Source organism: Lithobates pipiens, unplaced genomic scaffold, assembly GCF_037356315.1.
Source record: "Lithobates pipiens isolate NorthernLeopardFrog02 unplaced genomic scaffold, aLitPip1_a1.2 Scaffold_18, whole genome shotgun sequence".
Lineage (NCBI taxonomy): Eukaryota > Metazoa > Chordata > Amphibia > Anura > Ranidae > Lithobates > Lithobates pipiens.
This window is the reverse complement of record NW_027507758.1, coordinates 56,617,963-56,639,581: the sequence shown is the minus strand read 5'-3', so window position 1 is coordinate 56,639,581 and position 21,619 is coordinate 56,617,963. Positions and strand designations below refer to the sequence as shown.

At 40.0% G+C, this 21,619-nt stretch overlaps 1 protein-coding gene across 1 annotated transcript in view; it reads left to right on the top strand.

Annotated features, from left to right (window-relative positions):
- PKDCC (protein kinase domain containing, cytoplasmic) overlaps window positions 1-9,459 on the top strand; it is an 85,589-nt gene extending 76,130 nt beyond the window's left edge. The window contains exon 7 of the mRNA XM_077485700.1: window positions 1,376-9,459. Coding sequence (XP_077341826.1) covers window positions 1,376-1,461 — 86 coding nt within the window. The 3' untranslated portion in view covers window positions 1,462-9,459. The remainder of the gene's footprint in view (window positions 1-1,375) is intronic.
- The last annotated feature ends 12,160 nt before the right edge of the window (window positions 9,460-21,619 follow it).

Below are 21,619 nucleotides of genomic sequence, written 5' to 3'. Positions count from 1 at the left end.
TATATATATATATATATATATTAGAAACAAAAACATATATATTTACAGATAACTTTGCCATGTTTGTAATTAGATTTTGTTATAATCTGTGCTTAGTGTTATAGCTATCATATAGTATAGATCTAAATGTGGAGTGAAAAACAGTGGCCCTGATTCATCAGTTTTCAAGGATGTCCTAAAGTGCAGTCATGCAACCCATAAGCCCGTCATTAAGCCCACATTCACATTGGCCTGATTTGACATGTCAAATCGCATGCCAAATCGGCAGCTGTTGCCGGCAATGGCACCATCCGAATCAACTCTGCACCGATTCCCAAAAGTAGTTCCTGTACTACTTTTGGCAATTTGAATAGAAGTTCAGCTGAACTCGCACGATTTCAAACCGGAAATGCAGTCCGACTTCGGGGGCAATTTGACAGACATCTGTGCGGGTTCCTGCACAGATGTCTGTCAAATTGCCCCCCAAGTCGGACTGCATTTCCAGTTTGAAATCGTGCAAGTTCAGCTGAACTTGCGCGATTTCTAACCCGCAGTAGTGTGAACCTGGGTTCAAGCTTGCCTTAAGTGCAACTGCCATTTAGTGAATCAAAGCTAAAGATATAATTAGGCACATCAAAGGTCCATCAGTTAGAAGAAATCAAGCAGCTTGTGTTACACATTAGTATGCTGGTAATTGTGCTGTAAGTGAGACAAAACTTAGTTAACTATTAAAGGTGTTGTAAACCCTTATGTTTTTTCACCTTAAAGAGGGATTCCACTGGAAAAAAAATATTAAAAGCCAGCAGCTATAAATACTACAGTTGCTGACTTTTAATAAATGGACACTCACCTGTCCCAGGGTCCAGTGATGTCGGCAGCCGAGGTCGATCGATATATATATATTTTTTTTCACTCTTAATTTGTAAGAGTATCAATAAGCATATTAGTCTCATTCATCAAGCCGCAAACAGTTTTCAAGGCACCCTAAGGTGCGCTTTAGGCTTGCTAAATTCACCTCTTGTTTAGCATGCCGTAAGTGCTGAGTTTTCTCAATACAGAGTCTAAATAACAGCTTGAGTCCATACCAGTGGGTACAGTAAATTTTAAGCCCTGATGAAGAAGGAGATGTGAGGTCCCCGAAATGCGTTGGCTATAGCACCTATCATAATTTAGAGATAAAACCTATTTTTAGGTTGACTATCTGAAATGTTAAATCTAACATTTCAGTGTGCAGCTTCTATCGTCAGACTCAGATATTACTGCTACTTGATGAATCAGGGCTAACGACAGCTAAAGCTGATGGTCAATGTTGCATGTATACACTTAAGGCGGCCTTTAGAATAATAATTCCTAAGAGCTAAAAACAATATTTTTTCTTTTCGTTTTGCTTTTGTAGGTCGACAACTTGTCTTCTTCAAAGCTGGCTCAAGAAGTCTCACCCCCGACCAAAACAAAGTTATATATCTAAAAACGACAGATTGACGGACACTTTTCTTAGGAGGAGAAACGATTGATCAAGGTGTGATGTGGCTTTATTTGGAGGAGAAAATGCACTAATAATCATTCTAATTTCTAGAGTGCGATACATTTTTACCTTAATTGCCCGGGTGGATGTGCAATAAATCAGCAAATGTATTATGTGACTCAAAAAAACAAAACAAAAAAAATTAATGTGATACACTGTTAGAAAGGAATATATTGAATAACGTGGTGATTATCTTCGAATTGCGCAGTGGAACTCAGCAGTGACATTGAAGGATTGGTACCAGCGCAGCAATGTCAGCAACTGTCAGCTTTACAATCGGAAGGACTATTCTAAACATTGCACTGGTGATTTTTATGCAGTGTTATTATTTACAGGGATGAGAAGGTGATTATTTGTTGTGTTGTATTATTTGTTACTTTAATCTTAAATTATATTTTCATCATTGTAATGCATCTTAAAAAGCAAAATGTCATTTTTTTAAATTGTAAATTGATAATTAGAAGATAGGTTCCCACACCTCCTCAAGTAGAAGAGAAAATGGGAAAAAGTGTAACTTTTAGGTGCCAAAAAAGAAAAACTGCTACATAAATAAACTATATTTTAAAATGACCTAAGTTTTATTTATACAAAAGTCATTAAAAAAACATGTATATAATCAAGATATATTAAATAGTAAAGTCAAAACATATTATATGACCATTCCGTGCAGACAATGTGTGGACTGATGGATCAACACGTTTCGCTCCAAATTAAGGACTTCCTCAGGATCCACGTTTCACTTTTGATAAATCAAATAACTTAACTGCAGATCAGGGCCAAACAAGGATTAGCCAGTCAAAAAAAAAGGAGACATCCCACGTTCCAAACTACCTAATAAAGGAACAGTCCACCACCGTGAAGTCAAACTGATATTAGTTTGACTTCACAGCGGTGGACTGTTCCTTTCCTAATTCGTTTGGAACTTGGGATGTCACCTTTTTTCCCTCTTGGTTACCGCTTGGTCCAATTTATTTGGATCTTTGATGTTGAAAGCATACACCTTGGTCCACTGTTAGATGATACTCCCCACCTTCATCTCCTTTTTCATTATTTCTCGTCAAATCTTTTCGATAATCAAATCTGATTGATGGTTGCCATTGACTGGCTAATCATTGTTTGGCCTTAAGGAGTGTTTTAAATTGTCTATGCACACATATTTTTCTGCCTAGACTATGATATTTTGAGGCACACTGAATGGGTCACATTCTGGTGATCTGCTGTTAAGTTATTTGATTTATCAAAATTGAAACGTGGATCCTGAAGAAGGCCTTTATTTGGGATGAAATGCGTTAATCCATTGTACCATCTGCATCATTCCACGAATTGCCTGCACGGAATGGTCATATGTTTTGACTGCAACATTTAATATGTCTTGATTATATACAAGTTTTTTTATGACTTTTGTATAAATAAAACTCACCACATTTTAAAATATAGTTTATTTATGTAGCACTTTTTCTTTTTTGGCACCTAAAAATCTCCCCTTTTTCCCATTTTCTCCTCTACTTAAGGGGATGTGGGGACCTACCTTCTAAATATGTATACACAACCCAATTCGCACTAATGTGCGCCATAATGCACAATGGGGCTTGTGGCACGCCACAGTGAAAACCAAAAAAAGCAGGTCAGATTGTTGCTATGTTGGTGCCCATTCAAACTAAATAGTCTATGGAAAAGTAGCGTAACGCGACGCATGATAAAGAGTGTTAAAACACATGCTTTCCCACAGCACAGTGTAATGTGATCAGGTTCTGACAGTGAGCTTCTACAGTTTGATACCTTTAAATGTAGACATATTGTCTAGGAGTCGACACCAGAAGGTAAAGCTTTATCCATGCTTCTCTCTGATCTGGTTTCTCATTGTTATAAGGTTATGGGCAACATCACGGTCTTTCCTTTCCTCCTTGTCCAATCAGAGAATACCCTGTATCCATTGGAAATATACAAGGCATTCTGTGAATGCTGACAGTGCCCAGTGAATGACCTACTGTGGTTGGAGTGTAGAAGGGATTTAATAAGGCAGGGATTGGCAGTGTGTGTGACCAACCTGGTCCGTCTAATCCAGTATAGCAAGCAAGAGAAAAAACGTAGTGCTCAAGGCATGGTGTGACCCCTCTGGATTTGTAAAGGCAAACCAGGTATTAGGTAAAAAATATATTTATTGGAAACATACAATAAAATTGCAGTAGCAAGAGAATTATGTATCAACATTTATACTTATGTTCACTATATTTATATTATAGAACATTGTACGATTGCTTCAAATGACATTAAACCTCTGAGGAAGGACGACACGGTCCGAAACATGTTAGGCGTCATTTGCCAGCATGCATTCTCGCTAGCCTACCTACCTATTTAGGGCAGCTAAGTTTAATTGCTACTGCAATTTTATTGTATGTTTCCTATGAATATATTTTTTACCTAATACCTGGTCTGCCTTTAAAAATCCAAAGGGGTCATACTGTGCCTTGAGCACTAGTTTTTTTTCTCTTGGAGTGTAGAAGGGAAGCCACTCAACACTAGAGGATTGGGGCTATCATTGTAGTAGCGCTGACTACCCAACTTCCCCAGCACCCTTCAGGTATGAGATATTTATACTTACATTGAGGTTTATTTACTAAAACTGGAGAGTACAAAATATGTTGCAGCTATGCATGGTAGCCAATCAGCTTCTAACTTCAGCTTATTCAATTAAAATGGTTGTAAACCCTCAAATATACCCAGTGAAGAGAACAGCCTCAGATGATATGCAGAGATTAAACAAATCCTCCTAAATAGGTTTTACTTGTAGATCTGCAGTACAACCCTTCCAAAGTGCAGATCAAGTTAAAAAGTTTTCTTCATCGGTCAGCAGCACAGAGGAGGGGGCAGAGAGATTGCAGTTACACTGTATGAGAGCTGATTGGAGGAAAGGTGCACCCCCCCAAACCTCCACGCAGCAGAAGAACTGTTCCCGACACAACTTTATATAATGTGTCGGGAAAACTTCTCAGAATTGACACATGCTGATAACAGAGGAATGAAGCACCAGAGAGAAACAACACTTAGAGCTTTGGAGAGAGATGAGTAAACACTGCAAATATATGTGCTTTGCTCAGATTCCATGACTGGGGTTGACAACAACTTTAAGCTATCACAAAAAAAACCTGGAAGCTGATTGGTTTCTCTGCAGAGCCCCAACAGATTTTACACTCTCAAGTTTTAGTAAATCAACTCCATTGTGTCAAGCTGAACCAATAAACATAATAACTTGGAGTTTATCTTTAAAGGGCATCAGCGAATATAAAATCCAATAGGCCCTTCGTTAACACTTACCATCGTTATCCCTGCCTGCCATGATGCCATATGGCCCTCTCTAGATTGGCAAGCTTTCGAGACATGACAAGAATCCATTTTGGGAGCACATTGTCTAACTATTGCAGGGCTAAGGTGTTAAAGTAGAACTATAGGGAAAACTTTTTTTTTTCATTTTGGATAGAGCAAAATGTACCATGTACCATTGCGGAGATTTTCCTTTACTTCCTGTCCCATAATCAAACAGGAAATGAGACGAAATCCCTGCAAGTTAAGGAAATTCCTTGGGGAGCTCCGGGTCACCGGAACTATCGTCCCCAATGGAAGATTTCCCCGCTATTACTTTTTTGGGGATGACCCAAAATATGGGATTTTCTTTTATTTTCACTTTCAATGATAATGGTAAACAGGACAAATTGAGATGGTGAGTCTCCCTAACAGGGGCACAGCAATAAAAACTGGCAAGTGTTCTTATTCCTCTCTACTCTATCCAAAACAAAAAGAAAAAAAGTTTTGCCTTTTTAGTTTTACTATATAAAATTGTGGTGTGGGCACGGCTGACATGATGCTAGAGATTTTGAATTTGAAACGTTTTAGTTAGTGACAGATACGTCAGTATTTTTGTTCAGCCATCTAACGCAAATGTCTTTAATTTTTCCCCTTTTTAAAATTGCAAACTTGCAGCTTGTCATCTAATCTAATACTGTGTAAAAAAAGAAAAAAAAAATCCAATCATTTACCAAAAAAATAGCACAATTTTAATTTATTCAGCTTTCAAACCAAATATATTACACACACCAATTGGTGTAAATAACTTAAGCAAGGATAGAATGTAACAGATCTTTGTTGATTTTTCTAAGGCTGATGTCAGCCGGACGATTTTGCAGTGACCTTTTTTTTTTTTCCTCGCTAAAAGAAATCATATTTATTTTCAATTTTTTTTCTTTTTATCAATTTGTAGCTTAGTCTCCCAGAGATTGAGTTTTAGCAGCATTTTGTGTTGGCAGCAAAATCACCAGGGAAAATCGCTCTTTATACACCTCTATGAGCTAAGCTACCGATGGCTATAGGGGAACGATTTGTAGCAGGGCCAGCCCAATGCTGCAGCCGTAGTTTAGCCTGTAAAAGTGACAGATCACTTCTAAGCAACAAATTGCAAGCAACTCTTATGATTAAATTGCTAACTACTAATTGCATCACATTTATATCAATATTATTTATAGCAATATCAATTTATATTAATCGTTGCTACAAAACCAATCATCTGACATCAGCCTAACTTGTTTTGCAATAAGCTTAGAATCTCATTGATTGCCAAAGAACTTCAAAGGGGCTGATTTATGAGAGCGGGAAAAGTGGATCATAAAGGCCACCTCCAGGAATGAAAAAGAAAATCTTCTCTTGCAGCATGCCCCCCTCCCGTCACTTTACTAAGTGCTCTTTATTTCTAGGGAGTTAAATAAGTAGAAATACTTACCTTTTTTTACACTCCAGCAGTGTCCCTCCAATGCGGCAACCAATGCCCAGCAGCCTTCTCTCTAAGCCATGGTTGCACACTTGCCCTCACCATGTACAATTCAAGGTAAAAAGCCCTACATTGTACTTGATGAAGCCAAGGGACTACCCATAGAACGGGGCTTTGGAGACAAGAGGGCATGGCCAGAGCGCGGGATAGACAAGGGGTCTCCAAACTTTCTAAACAATCGGCCAGTTTACTATCTTTCAGACTTTAGGGGCTGGACTATGTCTATATGTCCTATTTCTGGTGTCAGTGAATGGAATAGTGCCCTATTGTTGGTGTCAGTGGAAAGAATTATGTCCCATTTTTTATGTCAGTGGGAGGAATAGTGCCCAATTGTTGGTGTCAGTAGGTGGAATAGTGTCCTAATGTTGGTGTCAGTAGGTGGAATAGTGCCCTATTGTTGGTGTCAATAGAAATAATTATGTCCCATTTTTTTTATGTCTGTGGGAGGAATAGTGTCCTATTGTTGGTGTCAGTAGAAGGAATTATGTCCCACTTTTTGTGTCAGTGGGAGGAATAGTGCCCTATTGTTGGTTTCAATGAGAGGAATAGTGTCCTATTGTTGGTGTCAGTGGGAGGAATAGTGCCCTATTGTTGGTGTCATTGGCAGGAATTATGCCTCGTTGTTGGTGTCATTGGCAGGATTAATGCCTCAAGGGCCTGATAAAGGCAAGCAAAGAGCCGCATCTGGCCCCTGGGCAGCAGTTTGGAGACCACTGTCCTGAACATACCAAGTATACAACCCCTGCAGTTTGGGGATCCCCTCTACAAGGGTAGATTTTTGCAAATTCCTGGTATTGGTAAATTAGATTCTTCTAGGCAATGGAATTGGTAATCTGTTACTACAAGCATTAGCCCTTCAATTACTAGAATTTATTTCCACTATCTTTATAATATTAGCCACACATTTGCTTTTTCAAAATGTTTGAGTTCTATTTTAGAACTATGGTCAATGTTTCAGTGTAGTTATCTACATTATAAAATCCATAGTTTAATGGCAACAATCATTGGAATACAGGGAAAAAATAAACTAAAAGTGCCCCTGGACTTCCGGGCAGTCAATGAGATCTCTCGTTTTTGGAATGCAGTTTAGAATATGGAAGTACTTGACATACTGTTATCCATCTCCTCCACTTCATATGCTTTAATGACGTCTACCCATGAACTGTCTGCTTTGATCATGCAAAGGTGACAGGTTGTCTCTAATCTAAATTGTTTGGCTATATTATTTTATATTATGCCCATTTCAGTGCTACCTACTTGATGTGAAAATGTAAAAATGTCAACCTTACAATAACGAGTGTGTTATGATCTGGTCGAGTGGTTAAGGATATGTATACACTTATGTAGTGATGGGATTTCAGTGCAGTGACTATATGATATGAAGGAATTCATGGGATCTACAAAACGACACATTACTTTCAAGGGTTTCTGGTACCTTCTGGGTTTAGCATGGAATTCATCATGGGGTTCAAGGCTAATAATACTTAGGGTCTCTGCCATGGACCCAAGCTGCATTCGTCATAGACTGAAGGCACTGACTTGTAAAAGTACCACTGTGTAAAGTGTATACATACCCTAAAGAAAACTACCATCAAAATACATTTTAATTGTATAAAATTACTTGTAATTGAAGTCTGTAAATTATTTGACAAAGGTACATTGTTGTATAATTCTATGTATTTTATTGTGCTCTTTTTCTTAAAGGATACATGCACCTTAGATAACAAGCCCTCCAGTCCCTCTGCAATGATAAGCGTAATAAGGCTTCATAATTTAGATGACTGGTAATCCTGTTATTTACTGCCCATATACAGTTGGCTTTGGGCAATCTGAGCTAAAATGCCATCTAATCTAGAATGTGAGGAACACGTGTTGTGATGGGGCAGGCACCTCAATATAGCTGAGGTATGCACCAAGATGCCAACTAGGACTTTCATTGTTCTTCATGGCTATAATACTGCAGGGGGCAGTTTTCTACCACTGCAGGTGGCATGCATGTGTAACCCTTATGGGTAATATTACCTCAAGGTCACAGTTCTCCCCCTAGCAATGCCTTCATCTGCTTTTCTCATCTGAAGGGCAGCTCCAGTTTACTTTAGCATTCATTCGGCGTCATCATGTACTTCCTTTATTGAGGCAGGCGCCTGGCTCAGGAATAACATGATCATCTATACTCTTGGCAGTTCTTGGTTGTGTTTACAAATGTCTGACACAGATCAGGCCCTGCTGCAACTTCTTACCTTGTGACTGGCTACAAAGTTACAATGTACAGTCTGAATAATCACTGACAGACTGTGAAAGTGTTTCCTCCTGCCTGCAGCAGACTAATGACATCATCTTGGCCTAGAAAAAGTCACCTAATTGGGGCTGAACGGTTGCTTATCAAGTGCTAATTGATAAATACAATTTTAGCTTAGATGGCAGAGACTGGAGGTAAATATCCTAATGAAAGTGCAAACATATTTAGAAATGGGGCACCACCTCCAAAAATCTATGCAGAGGAAGAGCGTGTGTAGAATGAGGAAAAAAGGGACTTTCTCAGTACCCCCCAAGGAATGACTCCACAACATTAACAATGTTTCTGGGTATTATAAACATTTTAATGTTTTTAATCATGTCTTGTTATAATAAAATCGTATACTTTTTTGAAACTCAGAAATAGAGACTGGTGGAGGACATTGGGCTGGAGCTTGTTATCTATTGTGTACTTAGAGCTTACCAATTGCCGTCATTCCTGCTGCAACCTGCAGGGATCGCTATGGCTACTGCTGCCTATAGAGAGGATTTAGCTAGCAACTACATTTCCTCTTCAACTATCCTCAAGAAAAGAGTGAACATGTTTAATTAACCAATTAGTAAATGACACTGCAATGGTCAATTATATTTCATTTTATAGGATGTTGATTTGAATTTTGATGATTGTTCTTCTTTTGCAATAACTACTTGATCCTAGACGGTGCTGAGAATTGTAGTATTTAAAAAGGTACGTTTGGTATCTGATGTATTTGCTTTCAGTGAAAGCTGCCACTGACAATTGCCATACTTGTTTTTGTAATTTGTAAAGTCAGAATGTTTTTTGTACTTTTGTTTTTCAAAATTTTATTTTTCTAAAAAAAATAAAGCTGTTCAAAATGAATTTATTGCCTGTGTGTGTTTTTTTTTCCCTAGATAACATATTTGTGTTCATTAAAATTTTCTACTTAAAGTCCAACATTCAACTTTAAAGTGGTAGTAAACCTCAGACATGAAATATGAACAAAGCATATCCCTCTATAGTGTGTACTTGACTCAATTAACCACTGGACCTCTGAAAGATTTCCCCCCGACCAGGATATTTTTTTCGATACGGCACAGCGTTACTTTAACTGGCAATTGCGCGGTCCTGCAACACTGTACCCAAATAAAATCTAGATCGTTTTTTTTCCTACAATAGAGCTTTCTTTTGGTGGTATTTGGTCACCTCTGCTGGTTTTATTCTTTGCATTATAAACAAAAAAATACCTGCTATAAAACACAGCCAATAAAAAACAAACAAAAAATAATAATTTCTTGATAAATATAGGCCAATATGTATTCTGCTATTTTTGGTCAAAAAAATCCTAATAAACGTATATTGATTGGTTTGCGCAAAAGTTATAGCGTCTACAAACTATGGGATATATACTGTAATTTTATTTTATTTCTTTTACATTTTATATCAGTAATGGCGGCAATCAGTGACTTAGAGCGGGACTGCGACATTCACCAAGTTATATAGTTGCATAGTTACATAGTTACAAAGTAGGTGAGGTTGAAAAAAGACAAGTCCATCAAGTCCTACCTATGTGTGTGATTATATGTCAGTATTACGTTGTATATCCCTGTATGCTGCGGTCGTTCAGGTGCTTATCTAATATTTTTTTTTAAACTAACGGTGCTCCCCCACTGAGACCACCGCCTGTGGAAGGGAATTACACATCCTTGCCACTCTTACAGTAAAGAACCCTCTATGCAGTTTAAGGTTAAACCTCTTTTCTTCTAATTTTAATGAGTGGCCACGTTTTTTTTTTTTTACTTACCAGAAGTGCCTGTTGCTAGGCACATAATCCTAATCTTCCTCTTCCTCCTCCGCGGAGATCTTCTGGTCTTCTCTCCTCCGTGCGGCGTCTTCTGGGTAATGGGTCACGCTGTGTTCTTGGAACTGTGTGTTCCAGAACACAGCGCGTCCCATTCACAAAGCACTGCGTGACTTGCGCATGCGCAGTAGGAAACGGGCAGTGAAGCCGTAAGGCTCCACTGCCTGTTTCCCTTACAAGGAATGGCGGCGCCGGGACCCGAGAGCCGAGGGACGGGTCGGCCTCGGGCGGCCGACATCGCGGGCGCCCTGGACAGGTAAGTGGGCTGATTAAGTCAGCAGCTGCAGTGTTTGCAGCTGCTGACTTTTTTTTTATTTATTTTTTAACGGCCCTCCGCTTTAAATCATATCCCCTCTCAAGCGTCTCAGAGAGAATAAGTTCAGTGCTCGCAACCTTTCCTCATAACTGATATCCTCCAGACCCTTTATCAGCTTTGTTGCCCTTCTTTGTACTCGCTCCATTTCCAGTACATCTCTTGTAGATCGGGAGAATTATCACTTTATCTCTGGAGTTGATCCCCTTTTTAATGCCAATATTCTGTTTGCTTTGTTAGCTGCAGCTTGGCATTACATGCCATTGCTGAGCCTATCATCTACTAGGACTCCCAGGTACTTTTCCATCCTAGATTCCCCCAGAGGTTCTCCCCCAGTGTATAGATAGCATTCATATTTTTGCCACCCAAATGCATTATTTTACATTTTTCTACATTGAACCTCATTTGCCATTTAGTTGCCCACCCCATTCATGTGTTCAGATCTTCTTGCAAGGTTTCACATCCTGCAGAGAAGTTATTGCCCTGTTTAGCTTAGTATTGTCCACAAATACAGAGATTGAACTGTTTACCCCATCCTCCAGGTCAGGGCCGTCTTTAATATAGATTGGACCCTGGGCATACATTTTCTTTGGCCCCCCCCCCATGCAATTTCCCTCTCCACCTACTCTGAGACATACAATAAAAGCAGCTAGACTTAAAAACAGTTTTCTGTATCAGATCAGGCAGCAATTGAAATTGGTTGCCAGCAGTTACAGCATATCATTACTGCTTACTGACTGGTTGCTAGAGGTTACAGCATCACCTCCTCACAGCAGGGGAGCATGATATACATAGGAATGCCGCTTTTATTTGCATATCAATGCCGCTGGCCGCAGCTATTTACTTACTATTGTCGCCGCTATTTACATACAAATGCCGGTTATTTACATGTAAACACAGGATCTGCAGGTGAGTCATCTGCACACAACAATAGGGCAGAGCTGGGCAGCATTAGTAGCAGCACTTCACACTGAGATATTGGGACACAGCACAGGAATAAAACTTCAAGGGACAAGGGAATTTAAACTAGGATAGTTGGCAAGTATGAGGCAGCTGTTTTGGGCCCCACAAAAATGACAGGGCCCAGGGCAGCTGCCCCTTTTGCCCTGCCTTAAAGACAGCCCTGCTCCAGGTCATTTATGAACAAATTAAATAGGATTGGCCCCAGCACAGAACCTTGGGGGACACCACTACCCACCCCTGACCTTTCCGAGTACTCCCCATTTATCACCACCCTCTGAACTCGCCCGTTCATACAAGAACAAAGACACATGGTGGTTGATTTGCGAAAGGGGCAAATAGACTGTGCACTTTTCAAGTACAGCTGCTCCAGAGCTTAGTAAATGAGCTAAAGCTTGACTTTACAAAGAATACTCAATCACATGTACGGAAAAAAAAAAACAGCATTTTTGCTTACACATGATTGGATGATGAAAGTCAGCAGAGCTTCCCCTCATTTACTAAGCTCTAAACTCACTTGCAAAGAGAACACTCTATTTGTCTTTAGTAAATCAACCCCATGATTTAATTTGAGGTGTGCAGAGAAAAGAAATAAAAAGTGAGAAGACAACATTTTGTGAAACTCATGTCCAACCTGTGGCTCAAGACAGCTATGGATGCGGACCAACACAAAATTGTAAACTTACTTAAAAATGTTGATTTTTTTTCGTAAATAAAAATACGTAAACACATGCAGCTAAAGAAATATGTGACAGCATTTCTTTATTGGACTTTTATACGTTTTATCTTCTCAAAAAAAAATCTCCCACTCTTCACAATCACGCCTTATTCATGTCGTCAGTTTTCGACAGCACTTATATTTGTGAGCAACTATTTTCAGGGATGAAGCACACCTTGAGATTTCATTGAGAATTGCTACTACATCCATCCAACCAGATATTGATGTGTTAATGTATCATAATCAGCGTAAAACATCACACTAGGTTTTGTTGCCCTCTTTTACTTTTATAATAAAAAATATTACAAAAAAAAGTTTTATTACTCAGATAGTACCTTATCTATATCAGAGATTGTTAACATGATCTGTCCGACTTTTTCTGCTCATCAGATTTCCTTATTGTTAGTGTATTTTTTTTACTGTGGCCCAAGACAATTTCTCTTCTTCCAATGTGGCCCTGGAAGGTCAAAAGTTTGGACACCCCTGGTGTAACTCATAGGTTGTTCAAAGCCTGGAATACTTAAAGCGCATTGTAGATACTCTGGAAATCTGTCTCATGGTTGTGCGCCAAATGACAGAACTTGCAGCATCTCTCCTATGAAGTTGCAGAGTTTTCCAGGCAGAGAAGCTATTTTGGAGAAGTTTGGAGGTAGTAGAATCATATCAAATGCCAAAGACAAATCTGGTTACAAAAAATTGTCTCAAAGCTTCGACACAAAAATTACACCTGCAACAAAATCAACAATTTACCCTAATGTGGAAGAGTTCCTATTCACCTCCACTTTCCTTTTTACCCATATGGTGGCATTTCTGTATCAACTTGTCACAATGATAGCACCATACAGTTAAAGTGTCATAAACAATAACTATAGACCAGACTCTTGAAATACCCCTAATAGCGGACTTTTAAGGCATGTACAGTCAATATCAAAATTTTTTAAAGATTCAAACTTTTTTTTATTGAAAAAAAATTAAGAAAATACACAAGACAAAGAATGCATAAATACACTGGTAATCTGTACATATGAGGATTACTTGAAATACCCTACGCGTTTTGGAGAGACTAAATTCTCCTTCTTCAGGGGCTTTGTACAATTGTAAGAAATAATCTATTGGAACAGAAAATAGAATACATATTAAACGTTTATTCAACACACTGCTTTGAATGTGTAAGTGACTATTACAATAGTGAAATATATGGAATATACTATGTATGCGTTTTTTCCTGAAGATAGGAATTCTTTTCTAATATGTATTCTATTTTCTGTTCCAGTAAATTATTTCTTACAATTGTTAACAGTGTATTTATGCATTCCTTGTTTTATGTATTTTCTTTCTTTTTTTTCAATAAAAAAAACGTAGAATCTTTAAAAAAAAATTATATTTACTGTACGTGCCTTAAAAGTCCGCTATCAGGGGTATTCCAAAAGTCTGGTCTATAACTTTGGATGTGGCACACAAAATTGTAAAATTATTGCCTCCCACACATTTTTTTAAACAAGAACTATGTGCATTTGTCACTTGAATTTGATGCAAGGCTTCCAACTACTTACACACCACCAGAAATTGCAAATGGCCTATTGAATCTCAATATTCCCAAGGTGGAATGTTTAAATATGAAAGTAAAAACTAGGCAATTCATCAATAAAAAGGAATTTGCACAACATATTTAGAAGCAGATTTGGTGGTTTGGTTAAGGTCCCCCCTAAACTGCAAAAGACCAAGTGGTCCATCAAGTCTGCCCCATTTTTTTTTTTTAATTATACATTTCTTTGTTTAACTTTTTGTCTGAGTATAGATTTATGTGTGTCCCATGCATGTTTAAATCTAACCAACGTTGACTGACTTACTACTTTTGCTGGAAGTCTATTCCAAGCATCAACTACCATATCAGTAAACTAATACTTTCTAAGATTAGTGTTGAACTTCCCTCCTGGTAGTTTGAGGTCATGTCCTCGTGTTCTTGATCTTGGCTTCATATTGATAATACTGCTCTCCTGAACCTTTTTCAGTTCCTTGATGTATTTAAATGTTTCACTCATGTCTAGTGTAAGTGCAGTTGCATTCATTTTCCCCGGAGCTTAGTAAATGCGGTGAGGCTCCACTCATTTGCAAACAAAAATACTTTTTCTTTTTTTTTTTTAGCCCCTGATTGACTAGCCATTACAAAGTGAAGCCTTACCACATTACATTTACAGAAAAAAAAGAGTGCAACTGCACTTGCAAAGTGCACAGTATATTTGTCTTTAATAATTCAACCCCATTAAGTTCCTGAAGTCTCTCCTGATATGTTTCATTCCTCTGACCTTTTGTTGCCCATCTCTGGACTCATTCTAACTTATCAATATCTTTTTGTAAGTGATGTTTCCAGACCTGGACACAGTATTGTAAATGAGGTCTAACTGGACATCTATATATGGGAATCAGGACCTCCTTTTTCCTGTTGGTGATCCCTCTAGTGATAACTAAAGATCTATGTAGCCATGCCCCCGTAGGGGTTTCTGAATGTAGTGGTTTGCCTGTCCCCTGCCAGCCAGTCTTCCACTCAGAGACATTGAACAGTTCATATGTTTTTTTTGTTTTTGTTTTTTTATTTGAGGGGATTAAACTTGGATAGGAAATAGGGAATTATGGGATGCGCCAGAATATTCAGTGCAAACTTGCTTGGGACCCCTATATACACTTCAATATATACACTTCAACCTTCTCTCAAGCACAAACACTGGCTGCACATGGTTCCCCCTCCAGCACATCTCTTGCTGCAGACTGTCACTCCTTCAGACTAGCTAGCACCACATGGTAGGCCTTACACTTCTTCAGCCAGGCCTCAATGAACTGCCTTTTGAGGGCAGGGACCTTAGGCCACTGTGGTGTAGAAATAGTTCAGGTGCTAGATATTCTCCATTCAGCTACCACTCCCAGATATCTCTTTAGTTCTTGCCAGCCAGCCTGGCTGCAATGACCTCTTTCCACTGCACTTTCCACAGTCCTCGCTGCTGGTTCTGCACCCATCTCAAACTGCAATCTCCCAGCACTCTCTTAGGTGTGCCTCCCCAGTCCTCCCGACTGTCCTCACTCACCAGCCCTCCTGGCTGTGACCAGTAGTCCTCCCTGGAGACTCTTAGAAGTCCTCCTGCTGTCCTTTACTTGCTCTCTCATGTGCCTCTCCTTCCAGGATCTCGTCACTCCTCCTGGATGCACCCAAACCCTGACCCAGGGTCACCCACTCCTCCAGACCGGGAAGCTCCCGTGGACCCTGACAACCTCCACACTCTCTCACTCCTGATCCTCCACCTAACAACTCATCCCCAGCTGGGCTGACCCCAGGTATTTAAGGAGGCCTGCCCCCTGCCAATCCAAGTTGGGGATTGGTCAAGGCTCCTTAAGATACCCCAGGCAGCCCCACCTCTCTTCCCCTCCCCTTCTTCTAGGACTTTGTAGAAGGAAGAGGGAAATGACAGTGAAGTGATGCTGCCTATGAGTCACCAGCTCCTACTCTGAGCATCTCCCATCCTGGAATGAAAACAAACAGACCTAGCAGCCAGCTAGGCCTGCCTAAATTTACCTTACTCTACCAAGAAAAGAATCCTCACTCTAGAACCTACCTAACTAGAGGGTGCTACATCTATATAAAGGAATCAGAACCTCCTTCCTAGTGATGCATCCTAGAATTCTATTCGCTTTCCCCAAGGCCTGGATCATTTTGAAATTAGTACTCCCAATGTTTTCTTTTACTCTGTAGTGCTGGCCAGCATTGCAAGCAGATATAGAAAGAAAGTACTATCTAATGCCATCATAAAGGGTCCACTCACACTGATGAGTGTGTAATGTAGCCTGAGAGGTAACATATAAGTGTAGGTGTTGAGGGGACAATATGATTTCACAATGAAAACACACTAAGGGCTTGTTCACATGGATGTACCATGGCCATTACATTTTTTTATGGATCATTAGGTAAGGAACAAAAGTTCCTGCACAAATGATCAGTAAATAAATCAGTTTGTTTTGTATTAGATGTAGCACCCTAGTGTTTAGGCAGGGTTGCTCCTAAATTTACCTGCCAGGCTGCCTTGTCTATTTGTTGAGGATCAATTGATTTCACTCTAAGTCTTTCTGCACTTCTCTTTTTTGCCACTAGGTGGCTGGGTACCTGGTGGCATTAGCTATGAGAAGGGCAATGCAAGGTCAGATTATGAGTATATGAGGTATTTCAGCCAAAGGCAGGGGTTTTCTTAAAACTCTTGGCCTGCTGGGAGAACCTCTAAATTTGGGTGGAGTCAGGTGATTGGTGTTGTGTGCCACCTATACGGCTGCCTGGGTGGACGTGTGTTGTACTGCCCGGGCTGCTAGGCCGGAGTTTGGGCCTATCCCAGGCACATCTGGCTGCTATTCTGTCTGAGAGCCTATCCAGAAGCAAGAGAGCCGCGCAGGGTTGGAACTGCAGCTTGCAGGCCAACCAAAAGTGACACTTCTGCTGGCCGGATAATCTGTCATGGTTGGAGATAGAGGGGAAGCTGTCACCACTATGGGACCAACCACTTTATTACCAGGGACCACAGTGAGTAACTAAAGCAAGTACCGGAGCAGCATTCTCACCAACCGGGGATGGTGAAGAATCGGGAAACTTCAATGGGTATCAAGACAGGGACCCAGCCAACGGAGGTGATGCTTGCAGAGCAGTCTTTTGTGTCAAGCCAGGGACTGAGCAGGCCAGTGGGGGTGAAGCTTGAGGAGTATCTGTGAGTGCCAAGTTAGGGACCCAGCAGAGAAGCGGGGTTGACGCTTGAGGAAGATACCACCGTGAAGATTATATGAGCTCAAGTGATTCAGTGCCAGTGAATCATCTAGTCTAGTGAGAGACTGGGAGCTCAGTGGGCTGAAGAACTACAAGAAGTGATTGTAGTGGAAGTGAAAAAACTGTTACGCTTTGTGTTAGGAACTGTTAAAGACCGTTGCCATAGGAGACAGCATTCCTGCACATGCAGATGTGGTGTCTTGCTGGATGCCTTTCCCTGCATGACTGTCCTCCTATTGAAATCTCCTGGCCCTAACTCTCTCTCCCCCCCAAAAATGTATGTTAAGAGAAATAAACTCTCTTTTGCATTCAAGAAGTGTCCGGCACCCAATAACTTTAATTACCTTGCACCCACCATGCCTCACAACTCACCATATACAGAAGGATGTTGGCTGTCTTTGGCCCTGGAGGCTCTCATTAGACTGAAGGAGGCCTGGGACCTTGCTACATACATTTGTTCTGTTATTTATTTGAATGGTATATGTGTATACACATACCCTCAGATGTCTCCATTGAAAACGATGGAGTTGTATTCATATTCGTAAATGTGTTTTTTTTTCCTTTTTTAAATGCTTATGGCAGGTGCGTTATCATGTGATGCCATTCCTACCCAAAGACCACTATAAAGCATGTTGATGGTTAAAAGAACAAAAACAGTTAAAGTGTTCTCTGCCATCAAAAGGCCCTACAAAAATGCATTGATGCGTCAAAAATCAGAGAATGCATGTCAACGTATCTCACATGTGGGAACCAGGACCTTGTATTTTTGAATGCACTGTGATGCCAAAGGCCTGTAGAGGGGCTAATGATCATGTGGCACTGTGATGGCTGCACAGTGCTAATGTCGTGAAAGCCTTATAGAACATATGCAACAATTGCATTTAGGAGATGCCCCTTTGGACTTTTTATATGGCAGAATAAGGAGTATATATAAATCAGATAATTAATTAAAAGGCATATTAACTGCCAACTTTATTAATATACACAATAAAAAAAAAAAAAAGTAAACAGTGCATATAGCATACCGATATCTAACAATCATATTGCAATAATACATTAATGAGTAGACATATATAAAGTATCAAAAATTAACACAAGCTTGCAATTCCAAAGTGCCATCCACAACAATAAGGTCAGCAGATTGGATATTCAACCATAAACCCAACATGTTTCGGAAGTTATTGCATTATTGTACGTTTTCCTTCTTCAGGGGTGGTTTATTATAAAGAAACGTTGGGATATTGTTTTCTTATCTGTAAAAATATGAGAAATTGTATAATAGTGGCGGCATTATGATATAAAGCAATATCAGAAAAAAACAAAACACACAATCCATTATAAAACAATTTTCACCTCAAAGGTTCTCACATATCAGACTCATTGGAAACGATAAAAACAATACAGATGATACAGTACATGCTGGTCGCATGACTCCTCATAACCGTACACTAAAGGTGGTACCACATGGATCCCCAGCTCAGGCACCAAATCGCATCTACAAAAGACACCAGATAAGTGCCGCAGAAGAAGATTCATGTTGTGAAGACAATCATATAAAGGGAAAAGAGAAATTCTTTTTGATAAATAAATGAATCCCTAAATGCACAACTATACAAGTATATAGTGTATAGTGTTGCAGCTTCAATACAAGGGGGTCTGCTACATGTTTAAACATTCCCCAGTATATTTTGTATGAAGAGAAAGAAGGTAGTGAGGATGGTAGTAATAAAATATCCAGAGTGTTACCTTTAAATTCACAGAGATGTGGACGTCGGGACATCAGCCGGCAAACTGACACTACCAAGTGTGAGTCAGCACATATATACCGGCTGAGTCCCGACATCCACCAATCATCTGCAAAAGATAGTAAGGGGGAGGCGGTTCTAATCATGCCACTGATCAGCTGTGGAGTAGTGAACACAGCCGAATGTGGCAATTAGCGATCAGCTGTACACAGGCAGCTCATCATAACACACAGGGCATTGCTTAAAAGCATAGCGTCAGCTATGCATAAGCTGATGATCAATCAGCACATGAGGTCTTTCTGACGCGGTGGTGCGTGGCGCGGCCACGCCCAGAGGGGCAGGACGGCGCCACGCATCTGAACGTCACCGACGGGGGGAGTTCTCAGCATAGGTCATAATCTACCGTAGCAGAGACACATAAAAAAGCCCCCCCCAGTGCATATAGGCCAAAGCATAGACGGATCGTTCGTCATCTGCTCAGCCTGCATCGGGGGCTTACCCGCCGGGTGTCAGCGAAAGGGGCACAGGCCGGGAAGACACATGGTGTATAGCAACCTAGTGGGCAAAAAGGAGAAGTAACAAGCAGCATGTTTACAAAAAGAAATAAATAAATAAATAAATACAAATAAAATAAAAAAGAAATAATAATAAAATATAATAAAAAAGAATAATAATAACATAAAAAAAGACCAAAAAAAAGGAACAAAAAAAGAAGGAATTCTTACAGATTCAACTCATACACCCCTGATGTAAATCCTGGGAGAAAGGATTTAAAGTTGAATGCCTCATTTAACCCAGAGGATTGAGTCACCTGTAAGTCAAAGATCCATTTGAGTTCGCACTGGAGGAGGCTCTTATTAAAGTCACCTCCTCTTGGGTGAAAATGCACCCAATCCAGTGCTAGAAAGAGGACCCTTGGAAGAGATCAGGGTGTACCATGGCCATGTGATGGCCAATTGGCACATCAGGGGCACGTTTCTGAACTGTGAGAATGTATTGATAAATTATTTTCCAGAATTCGTTAATAGTCTTCCCGATGTAGTAACAGCCACATTCACATATGAGCATGTATACTACACTGGGAGTTTTACAATTAACGTAATGTTTGGGACGGAAACACCGTCCATTAGGTAAATCAATCTCTCGGCGCCTGCCCATATACTGACAATATGGGTAAACCCCACATGAAAAGGTGCTGAGAGTTTTACACGTGTCACCTCTGTGAGGTTGATATTCACTAGTGACTATCTTGTCACTCACAGAGGGAGCTCTCCTGTAAGTAATGGCTGGTTTATCTGGAACAAATTGCGATAGAGATTAATCCATTGTTATTAGATGCCAATACCTATTTAGAATGCATCTGAACTGTTTATGCTGCGTAGAGTATGTGGTAATAATTCTCGTAATATTGTCCTCAAGCGGTTGTTTTTGTGTGGCAAGTAGCTCTCGACGAGATGAATGTTTTTTTGATATGCCTTTTTGAGGCATGTACGGGAATAACCCCTTTCTAAAAGTCGTATTTTAAGATTATCTGCTTCCTTTTTGAAGACAATATCATTGGAGCAGTTTCTGCGCACCCTGAGGTATTGGCTAAAGGGGATAGACATAAGTAAAGGTTTTGGATGAAAGCTAGTGGCGTGAACTTGTGAATTTCCTGCTGTGGGTTTACGGTATATTTGACTTGACAAACTGCCATCTCTTTGTTTCTTAACAGTTACATCTAGGAAATCAATTTCAGTGTCACTATGTGACAAAGCAAAGGTAAAATTAAACTCATTGTTGTTAATTGAGGTTGGAAACTCATACAAAAGCTCTGTAGAGCCATCCCATATGATGAATATGTCATCTATATATCGTCTCCACATAAGTACGTGACACATATAGATGGATAGTCCTTCATCAGTAAGCAGTGATTGTTCCCACTCCTCCAGGTACAGGTTGGCGTATGATGGGGCACAACAAGTCCCCATCGCATCGCCCTGTACCTGAAGGTAGTGGGAACCGTCAAAGCAAAAAATATTATGGTAAAGTATGAACTCAAGAGAGTTCATAATGAATTCTGTATATGCGGGTTCACAATCACTGAATTGCATCAACATGCGACGAATAGTCGCAAGACTTTTGTCATGAGGAATAATGCAATAAAGTGACTCAATGGTGACTAATTGTACTCCCTCCTCGGTATACAGATCCTGAAGGATCTGCAAGAAATGAATTGTGTCACGTACTTAGGATGAGAGACAGGTAACCAGAGTTTTAGATGGCTATCTACCACTCTACTTAGATTTTCAGTGAGATTGCCACAGCCTGATATGATCGGTCTACCTGGAGGTTCTGCATATTGTTCATGTAATTTCGGTAGGGCGTAAAAAATTGCCTCTTTTGGATGGGATGACTGGTGCAAATAAATTCCCACGTCTATTTTTAATCACACCGTGATGGTATGGTGTATCCACCATTAGGTAAAAGTCCCTTCTGAACTTATCTAGGAGGGATCTCTGAATGGGTCGATACCAATCAGGATTACGAAGTATATCCATAAACATATCAACATACTGGGTGCTGTCCATGACAACAACATTGCCACCCTTATCGGATGGTTTGATTACAATGCTGCTGTCATGGGCCAAAGCATCAAGTGCAGCTCGTT